Source organism: Chelonoidis abingdonii, chromosome 1 (genome assembly GCF_003597395.2).
Source record: "Chelonoidis abingdonii isolate Lonesome George chromosome 1, CheloAbing_2.0, whole genome shotgun sequence".
Lineage (NCBI taxonomy): Eukaryota > Metazoa > Chordata > Testudines > Testudinidae > Chelonoidis > Chelonoidis abingdonii.
In genome coordinates this window covers 196793691-196813937 of record NC_133769.1, presented here as the reverse complement: position 1 = coordinate 196813937, position 20247 = coordinate 196793691, and the positions used below count along the sequence as shown (strand labels likewise).

Below are 20247 nucleotides of genomic sequence, written 5' to 3'. Positions count from 1 at the left end.
TTGTAACTGGACAGTGAAAGCTTCTGCAGGAGTACTTTGTGTAACTCATGGAATAACCAGTTGAGAGAGTCATATGCTTTTCATGTTTTTAATTTTAAATCATTTCTATCTAACCTTTAAATTTAAAAATAATTGGGCATTTTACTGCCAGAACAGTAGAAAGGCCACATTTTGTCTAGGTGCCTGAGCCACATTAATCAGAAATCTAGAAAACTCTTACTTGTTCACTGCCTTTAAATTTCTTCTTGTGTAAGTGTTGAGATGAATTAACAAAGGGAAGCATAAACTCCACCAGTTAGTGAGAGAAACTTAGTCAAGGTTAATTGAAAGAGAAAAATTAGCATTTATGAAAGAATGATAAATGCTGCTTTAAGATGACACTGTTGCTTCCACAGGCAGATAAATTGCATCTAGATGTGTGGTTCTTATTTCTTTTAATATATTCCCAATAAAGATGCACAAACAATTCTGCTTTGTTTAATTTGGATTATTGGGCACTTTAATACGTGCTACAATAGTCTGTTGTGGCACTTTCAGTGTTTACTTTGTAAATCTTTTATGGCTATTCAAGGAGTATTGAAGGGTCTTTATAGACAAGAATATTCTTACCGTTGTTGCTTTACAAATAATTAATCATAGTACATGTAGGATTAAAAAAATAATCCTGTAGAGAGATTTAAGATACACCACAGAGAACAACTGAAATAATAGAAATACCCGTTCGATGTGAGATGCTGAGCACCACACAGGAGTACTCTGCAGGACTGAACCTTAGAGGAGATTCTTGGTCTCTGGATAATGTGGCATATGGTTGATCTAACAATTTTAACTTGGGTGTTTTGGTAATTTGATCGTTGTTTAATGAATAGCCAAGCTACAGATGCTAGTACTGCTTTGCTCTAGATGGAATTAAATCTAATTTTTGAAATACTGGTGATCAGAAATTCTGAATGTTAGTCATTTGCCCTGGGAGTTTTAACTCTCTCAGTGTAAACATTAACACGAATGCAATGCTATTCCTTTGTGGCATTGGAAGACAACATACTTCGTTCGCTATTATCCAAAGCAGCCCTTACAATGTGTTGGGTAAACCAGTTGCCATTTTAGATTTAACGTGCACATCAGAATACAAATTTTTTGAACAGACACTGATATCTGTCAAGTAAATTAAATATGTATTTATATGACAGACTGATTCTAAATGAACTGTTACGTTGTGTTTTTCTCAACATTGTCACAGCTGCATGAGATGTTTTTAATTAACCATTGAAAAAGGAATTCATGAAGTTGAGTGATGGTAAGAAAGAACAAGTGCAGGCAAATCCAGCATTAAGGTCATAATTTAGTATTTCAGTCTAGCACCTCCCTCTTCTGGAGCTGTGTTTAAGTGATCATCAAGATATAGTATATGCAAAATTGCTGGTGTGATTGGGGATGATTTAAGTGCGAGACTTCTTACTTTCATTCTGAATTTCCCTGTGTATTCCATATTTGTGTAAAAGAATAATTGTACTTTTAGCAGTTTCTCTCTCATTAGAATTGCTTTCCATCTGCAACTGTTTGCATACCTTGCTTAGAAGTTAAGGAGCCAGTGAAAAATGGATTTCTCTGCAGTCTAAACTTAAGCCTGCTAAGATCCAGCAAATCCCCTCAGACTTCTGAAAGTCCCCTGCTCCTCCCGCATATATACTAAATTTATTTGCCAATAAATATCCAACGTAAACTATATTCAAGGAAGAATATGAACCTACATGCACTCTTAGATCTTTGGCCATGTGAGTTATCTTCCAGTTACTGTGAAATATTGACAGGTTTACAAAATCTGATCCTTTCTAGTTTTGAAAAAGGTAATTTAAGTCCACGTGTTAAGACTAAGAAAAGAGGCATTTTGTATTTAAAAAACTTGGAAAAGGGAATTTCACAGGTACTCTTATTTTAGCAATGAATTATAATACAAATTACCATATTTCTAGCTTAGTAACGCATCACCATCACATTTGCCAGTGTCTAGCTCAGCTTAGCTAGATATACTTCCCCTAATACTTCTGAAGAAACTAAGGATGAAATCCTGACCCTGTCAAAGTCAAATGGGAGTTCTTGCCAGTGTTTTCACCCTGTGGGTTTTTCCTCCACAGACACAGTTGTCCTCAGTGAGGAATAGACTGTCTATCTTTTTCTGAACTTAAATTTTTGTTAATGTAACCTTATGCTATCATGCTGTGACCAGTCACCACTTTCACCTCTCATGAGTCCATGGAAAATTGTACCATTACCCCTACCAGTTGGTCTGTCTTGGATTTTGAGTTCTTTGGGGAAGGACTGCCCCTTCTTTTCCTTTTGGAGAGTAAAGCACATTGTGGGTGCTTCCAGATTAAATAATAGTTACATATAAAGCACTAGAAATGCTCCTTTTCCCATCAGATATCTTAATATTAGATATAAAGTGAAGCAAGAGCACACAGAATGAAGCCTGCATAGTCATCCCATCATGGAAAAAAAAGTAGGTACAATAATGAACTTCTTGGGGCCAAACTTTTATGGAAAACAGCATTGGGCTCCAATTTTGTGCACTTGCTGATTTGTGCCTAAAATTATCATATTTGCATGTGAAAATGAGGTCAGTATATATACAAACAGTTTTAGAGCATGCAGAATTAGTGTACTACTTTAAAACTCGGAGTGGAGCGTAACGCCATGTGTCTTATTAGTACTGTGGTTATCATATCTTTGCACATAGTCATCCTGTACATTACAGACTTATACCACTTCACATCTTCCTCCAGCACCTACCCTTTCTTCAAAGAACATATCTTTAAGTCAGTGCTCTCCCTTATGCACACCTCATGACCTGATATATGCCCACCTGCTGTTCCCTATGTGAGGAAACCCTGCCTGGGGATTGTTTTGCAGACATGTGCACTGTTGTTCTACTCTGTTTCCAGCTGCTTTGGCTCTTCTTCCCTAAGCATACAAACATTTATCATTGCAGACAATCCCCTTGTGTTGCCAAGTAACTGACAGCACTAAAGCAGCTAGCACACAATTGCAAGGCCTCCTTTGCCCAGGAAGGATGTCTACATGCTGTAATGGGAAGGCAGTGCAGTACAGCAAGGGCAGTGGATTAGGAGTCAGGAGCGCCAAGCCAAAATTTTCAAAAGTGACTAATGATTTTTGAGTGGCTCAACATTGGGTGTCCAATTAGAAAAACCTTAAAAAGGGCCTGATTTTCAGAAGGCTGCTGCTCAGCACTTTCTGAAAATCAGGCCCCATTAAGGTGTCTCATATTTGGGCACCTAGAAACTGAAGATTCCAAAATCACTAGTTACTTTTGCAGATCTCGAGGTTATGTTCTCAGCTTTAGCCTTCCTCTGTGGCCTTGGGCAAGTCACTTCGCTCTGTGTGTCAATTTCAGCATCTGTAAAATGGGGGAGGGTAATGATACTTACCTTCCTTTCATAAAGCAGTTTGAGAACTATGGGTTGTAAGAGCTGTATCAGAGTTAAGTTCTATTACTATTATTTCTTCCCCCAGCCGCAGAAGTACTGGGCCAGCCACCTGTAGCCACACCAATTTACAGCAAGCAGTTCCCTTCTCCTCTTCCCCATTTTTCCTGCCCCAGCCTGTTCTGATTTTCCAGTGATTGACATAATTTTACTCTTCCATTCAGCTATCACTTCTGCAGTGTCTATATATCCTTTGCAACAACATATTCAGTCCCTGCTTTGAAGTACCAACTATAACAGCATACAGGTGTCAGATGAGCAGGGAGTGGAAATGTTCAGAGAATACAGGAATTGGATGAGGGCAAGAAGCATGGTGACACCAGAGGAGGGAGTAAGGGTAATGTTTCTGCGGTAGCAGGATATTTCAATCCTTGAGCACCAATCCTTTTCACTGGAAAAATGCTGCTGCCTGGGGGGCTGTGGCCCACAATTGGAGTAACGTAGCAAAAGGCTTAGATGAGAAAACGTTTAGTGGCTGTACTTTTATTTAACATTGTCCAAAAAGCAGTTTCTAGTGAAGGCAATCACATGGGCTACTGATGGTGCTCTGAATTGCCAAGAAGATGGTTTGATAACTGATGCATTTTTACTTCCCCATGTAGGGAGCATGGCTTGTGCTAAGAAAGCAGTGGAATCCCCCTGAAAAAAGCCCCTTTCAACACTCAGTACTTTGCACCATATTTCCAGAGCAACCAAAAGCAGCAGCCAAGTTCTTTGTACCATTTTGGCACTTCCAATGCCCACTGGAACAAAGAAGCACAAAGTAACATAAAGGAAAAAAAATTAAGAAGGCGGAGAGGAGGAATAACACCGTTGGTTTTGGGTTTTTTTTTTAAACTTCCCCAACAGGCTCAAGTTTGGGTTTAGCTAAGGTTAAGGATGAAGAGTCAGGTTATTCACTTTCCTATTTACCATTATTGCCAATTGGCTGCAAAAAGCATCACACCAGTCTTCAGCCACGTATGGCCTCTGTGTGGGAATATACAGTATTTAAAGATGTGAATGCAGGGCACAGAAATACGGTTGTTCTTCAAGTCCCCTTCTACTTTTAAAATGGAAGATAATCTAATGAGATGGACAATTTTACTGCATACAAACAAAATATATTAGAAACTACATTAGATAGATAGATAGATATCTCTATATATCTCTAATAACTGTTGCCTTCAAAGTTAATAATCTGGAAGAATAAACTAAGATTTAGTGGATGTTTAGAAATTAGCAGTGATTAAAACTTGCTGCAAGGACTCATGCCAATTCCTGTTCCCAATTCTAATAAAAAGGTAGGAAGATGCTTCTAAGGATACAATGTATAAAGCCTTACCCTACTGACTGTAAAATTCTTTGATCTTGATAGTTTCTAATTTTGAGCAGTATCCAGAATATAAAGCGCTGGGTGGACATGTCAGCCACAAAAGACACTGTTGAAGTTGTTTCTATCTCCTTCGTTTTATTTCCAGGGTTAACTTAAGGCAACTCTTTTCCAGCTGCTGCTATTATAACTTTGTTTATGGCATATGTCTCTCCTGCACTATCCCAACAAAAGAGCAGTTGACTTATCATTTTGGGTTTTTTGTTTGCTTTTATTCTTTTTTGCACATGCCCAGTTGAGCCAGTTGATGCCCGCCCAGCTGCAGACAGAGGATTGACCACAAGACCAGGTATATAACTTGCATGGCTTTTACCTAACCTGTATTTTTCCCAGCATGTCTGTGACCTGCTTGAGCTGAAATGATCCTTTTCTTTGTTATTACCCTCTATTAAACTGTAGTGTCATGTCATGAACCAGTATAGATGGGGAATTGCAGCCACAATTTTAAAGGGGGCTCTCACAGATCTTCCCCCCAAGCCTCTGAGTACTCTCTCTATATCAGTATGTGCTTGCAAAAAGGACGGGGAAGGAGACTGGAGGAACTGTCCATTTTTTCTTCCCATGTAGCAAAAGTAGTGTATTTTTTTATAAACAAAATAGATGGTGTTTTGTAAATTGAAAATAATCATGCAGAGTTCAGCTTCCACAGTTTGGAAATTGATGGGGCCATTAAAACTTTTTAGATAGTTCAGGGACAGGACTTATTTCTTTCAATACCAGCCACTTGATGCAATTTCCAAAGGCAAAGCTGCTCTTCAGAAGTATTTTTACAAGCTCGGAAAGAAGTCCTTTCTAGGAGTAGCCTCTCTTCAGGTCTGACACCATTGAAGGCAGAGCAATCGCTCCAACCTTCCCTTAATGGCAGAATTTAGATTTCCCTCCAGCACATCAGTGATATTAGATCAGTCAGTTCTTGGATCAGAATTTCCGCACTGCAACATCACATTTTTTAAAAGCAAGCATAACATCCTCATAGCACCTAAGTGTTTTTGTCTTCTGGGATATAGAGCTTTCTAAAGAGGGGTAGAAATATCATACTGTATGCAGCATTCTGCATATGAATATTTTATCTTCATTCTCCCTAACCCACAAAATATACTGACACTTTAATCCTAACCTTGTAACCTGTCTGTTTTACAAGGATTTTTCTTCTCATAGTTTTTTTCCTGCATAATGTCTTATTCACTCATTTATGCTTATCATCTTGTTGATTGGCATTTTCATATGCATAATCAAAAGCCTGCTGCTAAGAGACCCATGTTCGTTGTTAAATATTTTTCATAAATGAGGGGTGGAAAGTCTGGTAGGTACTGATATGAGAAGATATACTCTTGCTCCAGTTTGCCACATTCAGGCTTCATCTCATTAAGTGTTAGCTATCATTAAACCCTTGATAATGGGGTTTTTACTTTCTTCTTGTACATTCCTTTGGCTGGCAGTGGCAGTTAATGATCTGTCCAAGGTTGTATGTTAGTTTCTGAGAGGGGCTGTGATACTTTGAAAGGTGATTTTTTTATAGCTTCAAATTTCCAAAAGTGAGAGGGGGCGGTTTTACTGCTCATAAGTTACACTAAGTATTTCTTTAACTCTTCACTGCTTGAGTTTTAGGTGGTGATCAGTGCAAATGGGGCATTGTGCAACAGCCTCCTCAACACTTACACCTTTAACATGGAGTTTGAGTGCTGAGGAGGTCCTGTTGTAGTCACTTAATTTACCCTTTGTCTCAGTTCCCTGCTCTCTTATAGTCCCCTAAAGTGAATGTTCCTGTTGTGATTATCCCCATCCCACGTAAGTGCAGACTGACAATCTTACCAATAAATGAGCACATTTACTCTAAATCTAATGCTGGAACTAATCTTTGTGCCTGCACCCTGAGTTTGTAGGAATAAACCAACTTCTTTGGTTCAGTTAGAAGAAGATGGGGAAAGTGGCTACCTTGTATTAATTTTTGCACTAATTGACAATGGCATATCCCTTTTACATTACCTGGTAAAGCTTCTGAAACATCTGCGCTTCCAGATATTTTTTGTCTTCAGAAAAGTCTAATGGATTTCTAGCCTATTAACTTTTTTAAAACATTCGCAGATTCTATGAAAAAAAACTGTCAAGTTCCCTTTGCATGTATGTGGTTAAATGCTCAGGTCAGGAAATGCCCACGTTAATAGGCTGGTCTAGTAGGTAGAGTATTGACTTGGACTCAGGAGACCTGGCATCACTTCCCAGTTCATCAGCAAGTTTCCTGTATGATCTTGGGTGAGTCACTAATTTACCCTTTGCCTTGCTTCCCTGTCTGTAAAATAGCAGTAATGCTTTCCTACCTCATATGGATGCTGTAATTTAAAAAAATCCATTTTAAGCTACAAGGAAAAGCTTTATTCAAGTAATTACTAAAAACAGAGGATTATGATGGAAACATTTATGCATCCTTTGCTAGATTGGACTTACTCTGTTTCTAGTACAGTATATGACTTGGCAGCATTCCAAGATTCCTTGTACAACATATCATAATATACTATATATATTAGAGACAACATAGTATCCTTCACCACCCTGTCTATGCACAGGTAAGAGAGAATGTTTTCACAGAACTCAGAGGTCTCTGTGCTGACTTATATGAGGAAGTCTGGAGGGCACTGTTAATGGCCATCTGATGTTAGGATGAACCAAACAACTATTCATTAGGCTCCAACAACCTTATTTGCCAGGTTTTTAATTAAATAACTTTCACTTAGACTCTGATCTCTGCAACAAAAGGAGTTATAGTAAATGGAGCCACTGCATATTATCAGTAGACATACTGAATTCTTAAAAACCTGATCAAGACAGATCAAATGATATGTAAATACCATAGAGAGACTTTCCGCCAGTCTGCTCAAAGTATGAATGTCTAGCAACAAATACCCACCTGATTTTCCATCACACACTCAAGTTATAATTTAGATAATTTAAAAATACTTCTGAAGCATTCAGAGCTATTTATGAGGCATGTACACTAGTCCAAGAAGTGGTAATAGAGTATAGGATAATATCTTTCCAAAATTCCAACTAAAGTAGATAATTAATCAAACTCAAAGTATTAAATGCAAAAGGAATGCTGTAAACTTAAAAATTACCCTTCTCTCTGAATTTTTAACCACTTATTACAAGTAAAACCTCAATTTATTATAACTGAAAGAAGGAAACAATATTTTGCTTTGTATATAGTTGGTTTCACTGAATCTTTTGTATAGAAGGTCAGCTTTCAAGTGTTCTTTTGGCTATTCTTTTGTACATCAGTAGAGTAGAGAAAAATATTGTGAAATAGGAGGATGTGTTTGTAGAACCACAAATATTAGCAGAGGGACTCAAAGGCAGGTGAAATACCAGACACTACTGTAAACAATTTTTTTAAAATTGTAGCAATTCCAAACTGGTTTCCCTTTAAGGGTCCTCATTCATCATCTTGACTCTTCAGTTTCTGCTTCTGCAGGGTGAAAATATTGATGTCTGTCATCCATGATCAGGCTTTCCTTGTGGTCTTGAAAACAAATGAACATCTTGACTCAAATCTATTGCCATGAGCTAACTTGTTGGACTTGCCAATGGGTGCTCAGAACCTTTTAAAAAAACAAACAGATGTTTAAGGCCTCCACATGTACATTTTTTTAAAATGGCTGATGTATTGCCAAATAGGAAGTTCTCACAACCACCACCTTTCTTCTGTGCAAACAATGGGATCTTCTTGAGATCACACCTAGATCAGGACCCACCATGAGAAATAATGCAGCTTAGGTATATCAGACTGATTCTTAGCCCGGCTGCTCACAGTCTTATCAGCTGTAGCAACAGTTTCATGTGGAGTCTAGTCGCCTAGTAATTATCATTCCTCTGAGCAGTCATGTCAGAAGATGTTAGAGAATGTGAAGAGTTGTCCAGTCCATAGAGTGGTGAGGTTTCTGAGAAAATGGCACCAAGTCTCCAAAGCCTTCACTCAGAAAAAATCTATTGCATCATTCACCTATGCAGTTCCACTATTGCTAGTCATGTAAAGAAGGCTTGCTCTTGAACCTAGAGTACAGCAGTCTCTGTAAACTCCCAACATAGTCTACGTTTTTTAAAAAGTGGGGTGGGAGAGGGGTTTCTCTGAGCAATTGCCTGTAGCCAGTGGTGTTGCATGTGACCAACTTTTCCTAATGTAGATGCAGCATCTGCATGACAGACTTTTGAAGTGAAGCCTAATGCTTCAGCGCACACTGCTTCCAATGTGTCATACACAAAAGATGGAACAGAGGTAGAATTGTGCCTAAATACATTCACTATTCTCTCTTCTCCCTAAAAGGAAGTAAGCTAAGAGAATAAAGAGGTCAGTGGGAAGGTAAAAAAGGTAGGGAGATATCCAAAACCTCATATGCTGAGCAGTCAGCCTCGAGCTGTATTTTCTTTTCAATTCTAATTTTATAAATAATTAAGTATTTATTGCCTTACAAAAAATTGTTCCATACAATGAGAACTTCATAGTGTACAGCAGGGGTAGGCAGCACACGAGCTGATTTTCAGTGGCACTCACACTGCCCGGGTCCTGGCCACTGGTCCGGGGTGCTCTGCATTTTAATTTAATTTTAAATGAAGCTTCTTAAACATTTTGAAAACCTTATTTACTTTACATACAACAATAGTTTAGTTATATATTATAGACTTATAGAAAGAGACCTTCTAAAAATGTTAAAATGTGTTACTGGCATGCGAAACCTTAAATTAGAGTGAATAAATGAAGACTCGGCACAGCACTTCTGAAAGGTTGCTGACCCCTGTATATAGTATAGCCCAGAACGAAATGTATTTCCAAACTTTGAAAACCCCTCTTATAGAAGGGCTTTGTAATGAAAAGAGTAACACCTCTTGGCTGATAGCTGCACTGTAAGTGCTGCTTTAATAATATGTTTTCTTTCCAGAGGTCACTTATGCATTGTTTAATTTCTTACAGCTGAATTCTTAGTGCCTGTGCCCCAGTAAATTTTTATGGATAATAGCACATGAAAATACACAAATGAGTCCATTACATCTCAGTAACTCCATATTAACTTAGCAGCCCTGGTCTTGGAAAGAGAAGGTAAAATTAGAAAACTAGCCTATTATTCAATACTGACAGAATTTCCAATGCTCAGTACAAATAAAAATGGTAGTGTTGCCTTCATATTAGGTCAGATCCTTATTTGTCAGTACTCTTGCTAAATCCAGATACCACCATCTGACAGTGGGTCTTGATGGGCCATGGTGCACAGATATTATGGCATCACTTCTTCCTACTCTTACTGAAGTAGTAGTGAAATTCTTCTTGAATGTGAAAACTCTGGTTTTAAAATTACTTGGCCTTTTAGGATTTTCCCAACATAGCTGTCAGGCTGTTCTTTAAATATTTATCTAATCATTTTGTGGGGACAGTGCTCATAAACCCTTTTCTATTTCCTCTTTTTCTCCTGTCCCCCTACTGCTGTAGCAAATTCAGTAACCTGCCCTCCTTGCTTCTGTTATATAGCGGGCTTAGGTAGTACTAACCAATATATGCAAAGACTCCCTAAAAGACCATTTATGTGACATTCTGTAGGAGGTGTGGGCAGATAGTACACAAGTGAATTATTGATGATTATTGAAAAAGAAAAGGATACCACAGCAACGACTCACCATGTGCCTCTGTTTTGTACTTTACTATTTTTTCCTTCTTTTATTTAAAAAAAAAGAAAAGGGTGGGGGTTACTTTTACTTGGCCATAAGACTTGTTCTCTGATGAAACCTGGTAAATACATTCTTGGGTTAGGAGCAGAGCAATTCTTTTTTTTAATTTAGAAATCTATTTCCTGAAGTTGTCTGAAATTGTGATCATCTAGATGTTTTCAAACACTTTTCATACTTTTGAATCCAAAAATCATTTGCAGTATTTTTTCCAAATAGGAAATTTTCAAATCATTATTTTATAAATAACACACTAGTTATTTCTATGCATGCACATGGGGTATTTTAAAAAATAATTTCAATGAGGATTTACAATGCATTTGCACAACAGCTGCATCAACACATGCCAGGGAGAGACCTGCCAAATTTGATACATTTGGGGGTTTTGGTTTTTTTACATTAATTTAAAAGCAAGTTTTAAAATGAAGGATTTTATGTTGAGTTTCAGGGAGATTTTAAAACTCTTCTTTGAACTTGCTCACTATGGTTCGCCCTGCAGTAATGCATGGAGTAAGAAGAGTTAACAAAACATAGATCTTAATCAACGTCTGAGTATCTGCAAAATTAATCCCATGCAGTTATACAGCAGTTTTCAGCCAGAGATATCACATACATCTTTACAGAGGTACATCACCCTCATTTGACGAATGAGGAGAACGAGGCACAGGAAGCTTTAATGCCTTGCGCAAGATCATGCAGCAAATCAATTGCAGTGAGGGGGAGTAAGAGCTACAGTCACCTGCCTCCCAGTCACTTGCTCAGACCACTAGGTCATAGCTCTCTCTCTCTCTGCAGATTTTCCCTTGGAAAAATATATAACATACAATCTGTTACAGAGGAGTATCAGTCTGAGCACACAAAAAAAGAAATAGCTATCAATTCCCAAGCAATCACATTTCCCAGAGTACTAAAACAGTAACTAGGGACAATGGAAAAAGACATCAGGATAATAAAAGACAAAAAACAAAAAATACATAAACTGTACCACTCCCAAACATAGAGCCAGTATAAACTGCCCTGTGTTCCGTCCCAGCACCTCCCTAGGCAAATAGTGAGTTTAGATGGGTGAAGTCATCTAGCAAAATAAATGAATAGAGATGTTCGTACAAAGCATCCACCCCAAGGAGGGGAAGATCATCCTTGCATTGCTCTGGTCTGCATTTCAGTGTACAGTTAGGCTGGTTCTGTTGGTAGGGTTGCCAGTTTTGGTTGGATGTATTCCTGGAGGCTTCATCACACAACATAATCTTTAGTTCCAGGATACCCCAGGACAATCCTGGAGGGTTGGCAACCCTACTTGGTAGCCTGACTGAGACTTCAGCCTCCTGGATTTCTGCTCTCTGCTGAGATATACTGCTCCATTTCCCAGAAATCCTAAAAGGACTCTGTCTTCCCTTGAGTAGGAATGTGGAGAGTCAGAAGAGTCCTTCCTGCTATACTCTAAACACAGCTGCCTAGAGTTAAAGCAAAGCCTTTGTGTATGTCTGTATGTACAGAGCTGCAGCAGCACGGCTGCATCGATACAGCTGCAGCATGTCTGGGGAAGATACATTCTTGTGAGCATTAAAAAAAAAAAAAAAAAAATCTCCCTGAACAGCAGAAGCCTCCCACCAATATAGTGCTATTCACACAACAGTTTATGCTGACGTAACTTCGGTGGCTCAGAGAGGTGGTTCATTCACTCCTCTGAGCAACATAAATTATGCTGGCATAAGCTACAATGTAAACATAGCCTTGTCTCTGGTTCTGGTAGGTTACTAGCCAATTCTATCTCCACCCTGGACTCTGGGCAATCTGGGAAACAGAGTCCTAAACCTCTGTCATCAGTGCTGCTGTAGTCCAGGAGCGAGTCCCCCTTGACACTCACTCTGATGTTTCAGGGGCACCCTGTCCAGTGGAGCGCACAGGAATGAAAATTGGTGTGGACCCCTGCAAACCAAAACCACCAAGTCCTGTACAGCTGTTTAACCAGTAGATGAAGCAATTACAAACTATGAAGTAAATGATATACAACTGGGTAGTAATCCAGTGGAATTCAGTCTCTCTTTGTAAAGGCCTCACATATTTTCATAAACATATATGCTAATTTATTTGAGACAGGTACAATCCCCACAGCAGCTGTTTTACTCTCTTAAATAATTTAGTATGAGATTTTAGAATTTCAATTGTTTTTTTTCTTTTAAGATAATAGAGCAAATTATATTTCAAAACGCCATAAAGAAATACATTAAAAAAAAATAATTAAGGCTACTAAACAGCAAGGTAGTTACAAATCAGCTAATTTAATAAATCTAAATACTTAAAACGTGTTTTACCTTGCTTTTAAGTTTCATGTTTTTAGTTGCACATATAATAAGAAAACATGTTATTCTTATCAAGTATTAAGAAAAACATTTAATGAAAACACAACAATCTAAAATTTCACTCATGGAAGTTTTATTTTTATCTATCCTCTTTCTGGTATCAAAATATTTTCTATTAAGGGATAATATTAGATGGAAAATATTATCAGTTAACAGTAAGATTTTAAAATTAAAATATGTAGAATTGCTGCATAAATAATATACGTAATTTATAGTAAATTTTTTCTTTTAAATTTGAGAACTGCCACTGAAGCTATTTGTCACTAATGTTTTAGTATATTTCTTTATGAAACAGATTTTGTATTGTCTTTTTTATTTTGTACTTGCTGATGAAAGGACAGCATCTATTTTGTATCAGTTAAGGTTGTTTTGTAATGTAACCTATATTTCTTTATGCTTGATAAGAAAGTTTATGTAGACAGTGTAAGGGTAACAATGTCCTTAACTATTTCTTTTTATATTACATTTGGTAAGACACTTAAATTCTGTTCAGTTACTGACTCTGAAAAAGGGACATTCCCTGTGCACGTTCCCTCTAAGCTAAGTGTGTATTTTGTGGGGCATTCCCTGTGCACGTTCCCTCTAAGCTAAGTGTGTATTTTGTGGGGCATGCAGTTTCCTTTCATTTTGGAAAATTAGCATTAGTCTGGTTTGGAGCTAGAAAAAAAATATTCTGTCGCCTTTTTTAATTTATTTATTTATTTAACCTCCCGTAGTTTCCTTGACCAAAGCATAATGTGTAATTTTCAAATTGCAATTCCCTAAACATTTTACTATTCTTGCCCTTAAAAATTGCCTCCTGCAATTTTAAATTTAATGGTGTAATGTGATCTTGTTAAACAGCAGACACCTTGCTCTTTTTAAAAAACGTTAAGCATTTTAACGTCAATAAGTAGTTAATCTAATAATTCAAACATGCCAGAAAACAGTCTAAATGCCTAGAAGAGTGTCCTGAAAGTGAGGATTTTTCTCTTTTTTTTCTTTTTAATGTTGTGTTATAAGATGGGGTCATTTGTATGGTCTAAAGAAGGTAGTTTGGGAGCTTCTGTTCTTGTCTCATAACACAAGGACAAGAGGACATTCAATGAAACTGAAAGGTGGCAAATTCAAAACAGATAAAAATTAATACTTTTTCACTCAACATTAGGTCAGAGTGTGCAACTGTTAGCCACAGGATGTCATTGAGGCTAAGAATTTAGCAAGATTCAGAGGGATTATGCAGATAACAAGACTATCCAGAGTGGTTATAGTTAATACTAAAAGAAAAAATTGGAAGAGATGTAAAACCTTCTTCAGGTTTAAAACAATCACTAGCTCTTAAGGATTAAGGTTGAGACTAGGATGGGGAGGGGCTCACGGGTTACTAGACTAGATAACATGAGCCTGATGCAGTACGGCAGTTCCTATGTTCTTACCATTGTGCAAGTAAGGAAAGAATGCTAATCATGCATTGTCATTACATCCAGTCAAAACCCCTAAAGTTAAAACATCTAATGTAAAATCTAAAATCCATAACTTAATGCAAATAAAGCTTTAAAAATATTTGTTGTACTAAAAGTACAAAAGGGGGAGTGTGGAAGTAAAGAAAGAACTAACAGATTTGTAGGGAATCTTAATGCAAGACAGTCTCTGTTAGCAAGAGTTAGGCTAGCTGTAACCCTAATAATGTGAAATTTGTAGAAGCAAGAATTGTGTAAGGCAAGTGAAAAAGAACTGTAAAAAATTGTTGCGACCTTGTGTAGAGAATGTGTAAATAATATAAAATGTAAACTGGCATCTCTTTAAAAGTAAAAAAACAAAATATCAAAATAACTTACATATAAACAAAATGCAGCTATTGCTTATTATTATCTATAACAAAAATATAAATGCTTGCTGTAATTATTTACCTATTAAAAAACCTATCCAAAAAAAAAAACCCTATGTCCTAATGCACGCTCTCCCTGCTATAACTGCTAAACACAGTAAAATATCTAACTTTACTATACCCAAACAAATAAATAAAAACTAAGTTTTTCTCCAACACCATAGTAACTGTAGTAGGGGGACCAGACAGCAAATGTGAAAAATCAGGACTGTCCCTATAAAATTGGGACATCTGGTCATCCTAAACTGTGGCGAGGTGATAGTTTCTAGTGAACAACACAGGCCTACAGTGCTTGGACTAGAATCCTTGTTTTGTGTCTCTAAATTCAAATCACTTGAACTTTGATTTATTTTCATTTTTTTTAAAACTCAAGTACAGAAATACCCATAGATTACAAGTGTCAAAATTTGAAATCAGGATAATTTTTAATGACCTGCACTACAGAAACAGAGTTTTGTAAACTTCATAGAAACATCATCTTTTACCTTCAGAATAAGTGTTCCAAATCACTTTTCCGAGCCCAAGTGTAAAGTAGTTCCAGTGATGAAAGCTGGTTTCAGCCTCAACTATGGACAGTCTACTGCCTCACCATAATTTTCAAAACATACTTAAAATATGGTACAAACGCATAGAAAGCAAATTTTTTCACAGCAGTGGGAGTTAAATAGGAAAAGCTCAGCCTTAATGTCAATTTTCCTTAATGTTGTCATAATTTGTCTCTACGTTTTCATCCTGTGAGCCACTTCATGAGACCACTACCTTAGTTCCTCACTACTTGATTCTCGGTATTTCATACTGCAGATCAGGGGTCGGCAACCTTTCAGAAGTGCTGTGCCGAGTCTTCATTTATTCACTCTGATTTAAGGTTTTGTGTGCCAACAATACATTCTAATGTTTGTAGAAGGTCTCTTTCTATAAGTCTGTGATATATAACTAAACTATTGTTGTATGTAAAGTAAATAAGGTTTTAAAAATGTTTAAGAAGCTTCATTTAAAATTAAATTAAAATGCAGAGCCCCCCAGACCGGTGGCCAGGCAGTGTGAGTGCCACTGAAAATCGGCTTGCGTGCCACAGGTTGCCTACCCCTGCTGCAGATCTTTGGTATATGCACCACCATAGCTGTGTGAATTGAGAAATACTAACATAGAGGAGGAAGTTTACTGGCTCACTGTCAGTGAGAATGCAAAATTGTATACACTTCATTGCTTCCCCAGCTCAGTTTTCACATTACATTACACTTCATTTATGTGAGTGACACCATTGCCTTTTGCTGTCATCTTATGCTAGCTAATTATTTAAGTGGTGGATTTAATAAATAATTTCATTGCGGTCAATGCAGGTTCTGGGTTGACCAATGTTAAAACCGAAGAGATCTCTGAAGTAAAGATGGATGCAGAGTTCCGACATGATTCAGGATATGAAGTGCATCATCAAAAATTGGTGAGTGAACATCTAGAGCTTTAAGTTTATGTTTTGAATCGCTGTGGCTAACAACATCCTTACCTACAGGGATATTATGTCCCACATTTCTTTAATTGCATGGTTGGAAAAAAATATCTACACATAATTTTCACACATACATGGTATGATTCTCCTCCCTCTTAGATGGGTATAAATTGGGAATAATTCCATCGGAGTCAGTGAATTTACACCAGTGTAAGACTTGCGTGAGAAGAAAATGCACACCACATTTGTGCATCAGTTACCAACCTGTATGGTCACTTATACCTGTACTACACACACTCAATGCCAGTGATCAAAAAAAGTAAGAAAGAAAACTGTGAACTGGGAATGTCATTACACATGAGTAAAAATACTTCTGGAATCCCAGTGTTGTCCCAAGATATTAGAGCTACAAGGTGGGTGAAGTAATAGTTTTGACTAAACCAGCTTCTGTTGGTGAGAGAGGGAAGCTTTCAAGTGAGACAGCTCTCTTTATCAGGGCTGGGAAAGGTGTCTAAGGCAGTGTTTCTCAACCTTTTTGATACCAGGGACTGGCTTGCTGCATTCCTAAACAGTGTCAGGGAGATCTCAAGGACCAGTTGTTGAGAAACACTGCTCTAAGGGACCCTTCATGGTGAATGGTCCCCTTCACCGTGAATGGTTCCTTAAACTATGTTCTAACTATTGATGCTAAACTATCAATTCAATCTTGTGTTTAGCTGCCACGCTCTGGCTATGTCTACACTGCAAGTAAAAACCCATGGCTGGCCCAGGCCGGATGATTCTGCCAAAGGGGCTATTTAATTGCGGTGTAAACATTTGGGCTCAGGCTGGCGCCTGGGCTCTAGGACCCTGCAAGGTCGGAGAGTCCCAGATCTCGGGCAGCAGCCAGAGCCTGAACATCTACACCACAATTAAGCAGCCCAACGAGCCCAAGACAGCTGGCATGGCCAGTCGTGAGTGTCTGATTACAGTGTAGGTGTACTCTCTAAGTACCTTTTCCAGACCTGAAGAAGAGCTCTGTGTAAGCTTGAAAGCTTGTCTTATTGGACCAACATCAGTTGGTGAGAGAAATATATTACCTCACCCACCTTGTCTCTGCAACCCCAGCTATAATAACATGAGGGAGAGGAAACGTGGATATGGAGGTCGGGACCACAAACTATAATTAAATAACAAAGAGGTTTTCACGTGCAGTTCTGTCAGTACCCAAGCAGAAACAAGGGCGTTGAGCTCTTCACCAGGGCTATGCCACCAGTGTGCCTAGAACCTTGAAGTGGATTCAGATTGCAGTGTAATTCTGGAACATCAGCCCAATAATACCACTTGAGCTGGACTCAAGACCTTGCCATGTTCCCTCAGGCACTCAGGACTAGGATCACACAGGGTCTTAAGCACTCAGCACCTAGGGGCATTCACACCCCTAAGTTAGGACTGAGGCTCCCTATGTGGTTCGTGACAGGAGTAAGGAACCTGGGAATGGGAGTCACAGAAGTCATCAGGCTGAGCTGGGAGTCATCTAGGCTAGCTAATAGGAAATTCTGAGGAAAGGGGTGTGGCCTACACTCTTCCTCAAAGGGAGTTGGGTGCCTCCATCCAAACTGGAGTTCAGCAACTGTCTCCACTTCCAGGGTTGGTCATCTAAACCATTTTTGCAAGAAACTGAGCAGCAGGGAGAGGCAGCAGCGGTGGCGGCCCCCTTGTAACCTTTAGCCCAGTGGTTAGGGCACTCAGCCAGCATATGGTAGACCTGGGTTCCATTTCCACGTCTCTTACCTCTCTGGTGCATGCCCCTACCACTGGGCTATGAGACAGTGTAGTGTGGGTCTCTCTCAAACTCTCCTATGGGAGCTGTTGCACTGTCAATAATTTAAATATTCATTGAGCAAGAGTGAGACTGACTGGCTCTCTAGCCTAGTGTTTAGGGTACTGTGATGGGGTGTAGCTCACCACTGCGGCGCCTCCTGCTGGCAGTCTTGGGAATTAGCTATGCGCCCTATTCTGGTGGTGTCTCACCCGCTGTCACCTCTGCTCCTGGACCCACATTTCTCCTAGCAGCATCCTCTTCAGTGACACTGCCTTCCAGCTGTGCCATATTCTGTTTTCCCCCTTCAGTGGCAAACTGCAGTCCAGTCTAGCCGCTTCCTTCAGTGGGAAACTGCAGCCGCTTTGCCCTTTCATCAGGGCCTCAGTCTGCAGATCCCTGCAGCCTGCCAGGAGCTGCCTTTAGCTCCCTGGACCTCTGCCTGCAGCACTGCTCTGCCCAGGGTGCTTGCTGTTCTCCACCACAAGGCAGCCAGTCCTCATCCATTTTTAAGCTTCTGGGTATTACTAATCCTGCTCTCTTCTGCAGCCTTCTTATATGCATTTCAGTCTTCACTGAGAAGTCTGAAGGAATGTCTAACATAGTGAATGCTTATGGGAAGGGGGTAGGTTTAGAAGATAAAATAAAAAAAGAGCAAGTTAAAAATCACTTAGAAAAGTTAGATGCCTGCAAGTCACCAGGGCCTGATGAGATGCATCCTAGAATACTCAAGGAGTTAAAAGAGGAGGTATCTGAGCCAATAGCTATTATCTTTGGAAAGTCATGGGAGACGGGAGAGATTCCAGAAGACTGGAAAAGGGCAAATATAGTGCCCATCTATAAAAAGGGAAATAAAAACAACCCATGTGAGTGCCCTACCCACTGTGCTGAAGATTATAAAGGATCTGCCCGCTCCTCCCCTTCCCTGTCTCACTCACTTTCAAAGGAGGAGATTCTCCACCAGATTTAATTTGCAACAGTAGTTACTTATATCTTTATTTTGTTTGCTGTTTTTGTACAGTTAGCAATAAAATAACATTGAAGTAGGTGGGAGAATCACAGAATATCAGGGTTGGAAAGGACCTCAGGAGGTCATCTAGTCCAACCCCCTGCTCAAAGCAGGACCAATCTCCAACTAAATCATCCCAGCCAGGGATTTGTCAAGCCTGGCCTTAAAAACCTCTAAGGGAAGACCCTGCCTTAACAGTGCATTGTAACTCTTGTGAATACAAAGATATCCAAATGAGAGAACATGTCTTCTAACAGGGACAGATCCAAAACCCATTTAGAAAGATTCCCACTGACTCCAGTAGACTTTTTGATCAGGACCATTAGGAGTACAGTAGTGGAAGATTCTCACCGCAGTGTTGCAATACTACAAGCAAATAGTTAAATCTGACTTCTAGCTTCCTCTTTTGTGAAGGAATAATACATGGTGGAATTTCATATCTTAGAGTTCTAAAATCCTAATAATAAACTTGAAAAGTTTCTTTTTAAAATATATTCTTAAACCTAAGTAGTGCTGAAAAAGTAAAATTAATATAGGATTCAAATTTGCATTTGAACTAGGTAATGACTGTGTAAAAAGATACTCAGCTCTTTGATGGTGAGAATTGAGAATTCCCAGGGTGACAAGCTAATCTCAAATGCATTAGCGCTAATTTTGGAAATTCTGCCACCCCTCACTCAGGAGGGCTAAATATTTTGATGAAATAAGTCAGAGAAAGGTTATTGGTGAGAGGAAACCTGGCACTAGTGCATTTCAGTGTACTTATTGTCGTGTTATTGCCTCTGTGTCACACACAGTCAATTATAATAACTCAAAAAGGGACAGTTGCAGGTATCTGTGCAAGCAGTTAAGAGCTGCAGCTCCCTCTACTGTGCTAGTGGAAAAGATAATGTACTGTATTTAGTAAAGGGAATGTTCTCTTTTAAAAACACCAGATTTTAAATTGTTATCCTGTGTTATCTACTGATAGCTGGAACCATTACTTACTATGAATTAGGAAGTCGTCCTCTTCATGTATCACATCAGTTTAGTTTTTATTGAAGGCAGATACTGAGCTAGTATTCCCATATTGTTTCAAATGTACTGTGACTGAAAATACATGATAATAAATTTATTACCATACACAGTGTGCTGCATGTTACCATCTTAGTCAGACTTCTTATTGGAAAGACACAT

General features: G+C 38.7%; 1 protein-coding gene across 4 annotated transcripts in view; it reads left to right on the top strand.

Annotated features, from left to right (window-relative positions):
• APP (amyloid beta precursor protein) overlaps positions 1-20247 on the top strand; it is a 384911-nt gene that overhangs the window by 354175 nt on the left and 10489 nt on the right. For 2 of the 4 annotated variants that reach the window (XM_075073302.1, XM_075073298.1), the window contains 2 exons: positions 5111-5164; positions 16155-16255. In XM_075073302.1, the coding sequence (XP_074929403.1) occupies positions 5111-5164; positions 16155-16255 (155 nt within the window). The remainder of the gene's footprint in view (positions 1-5110; positions 5165-16154; positions 16256-20247) is intronic. The other 2 variants (XM_075073299.1, XM_075073304.1) reach the window with 1 other exon arrangement.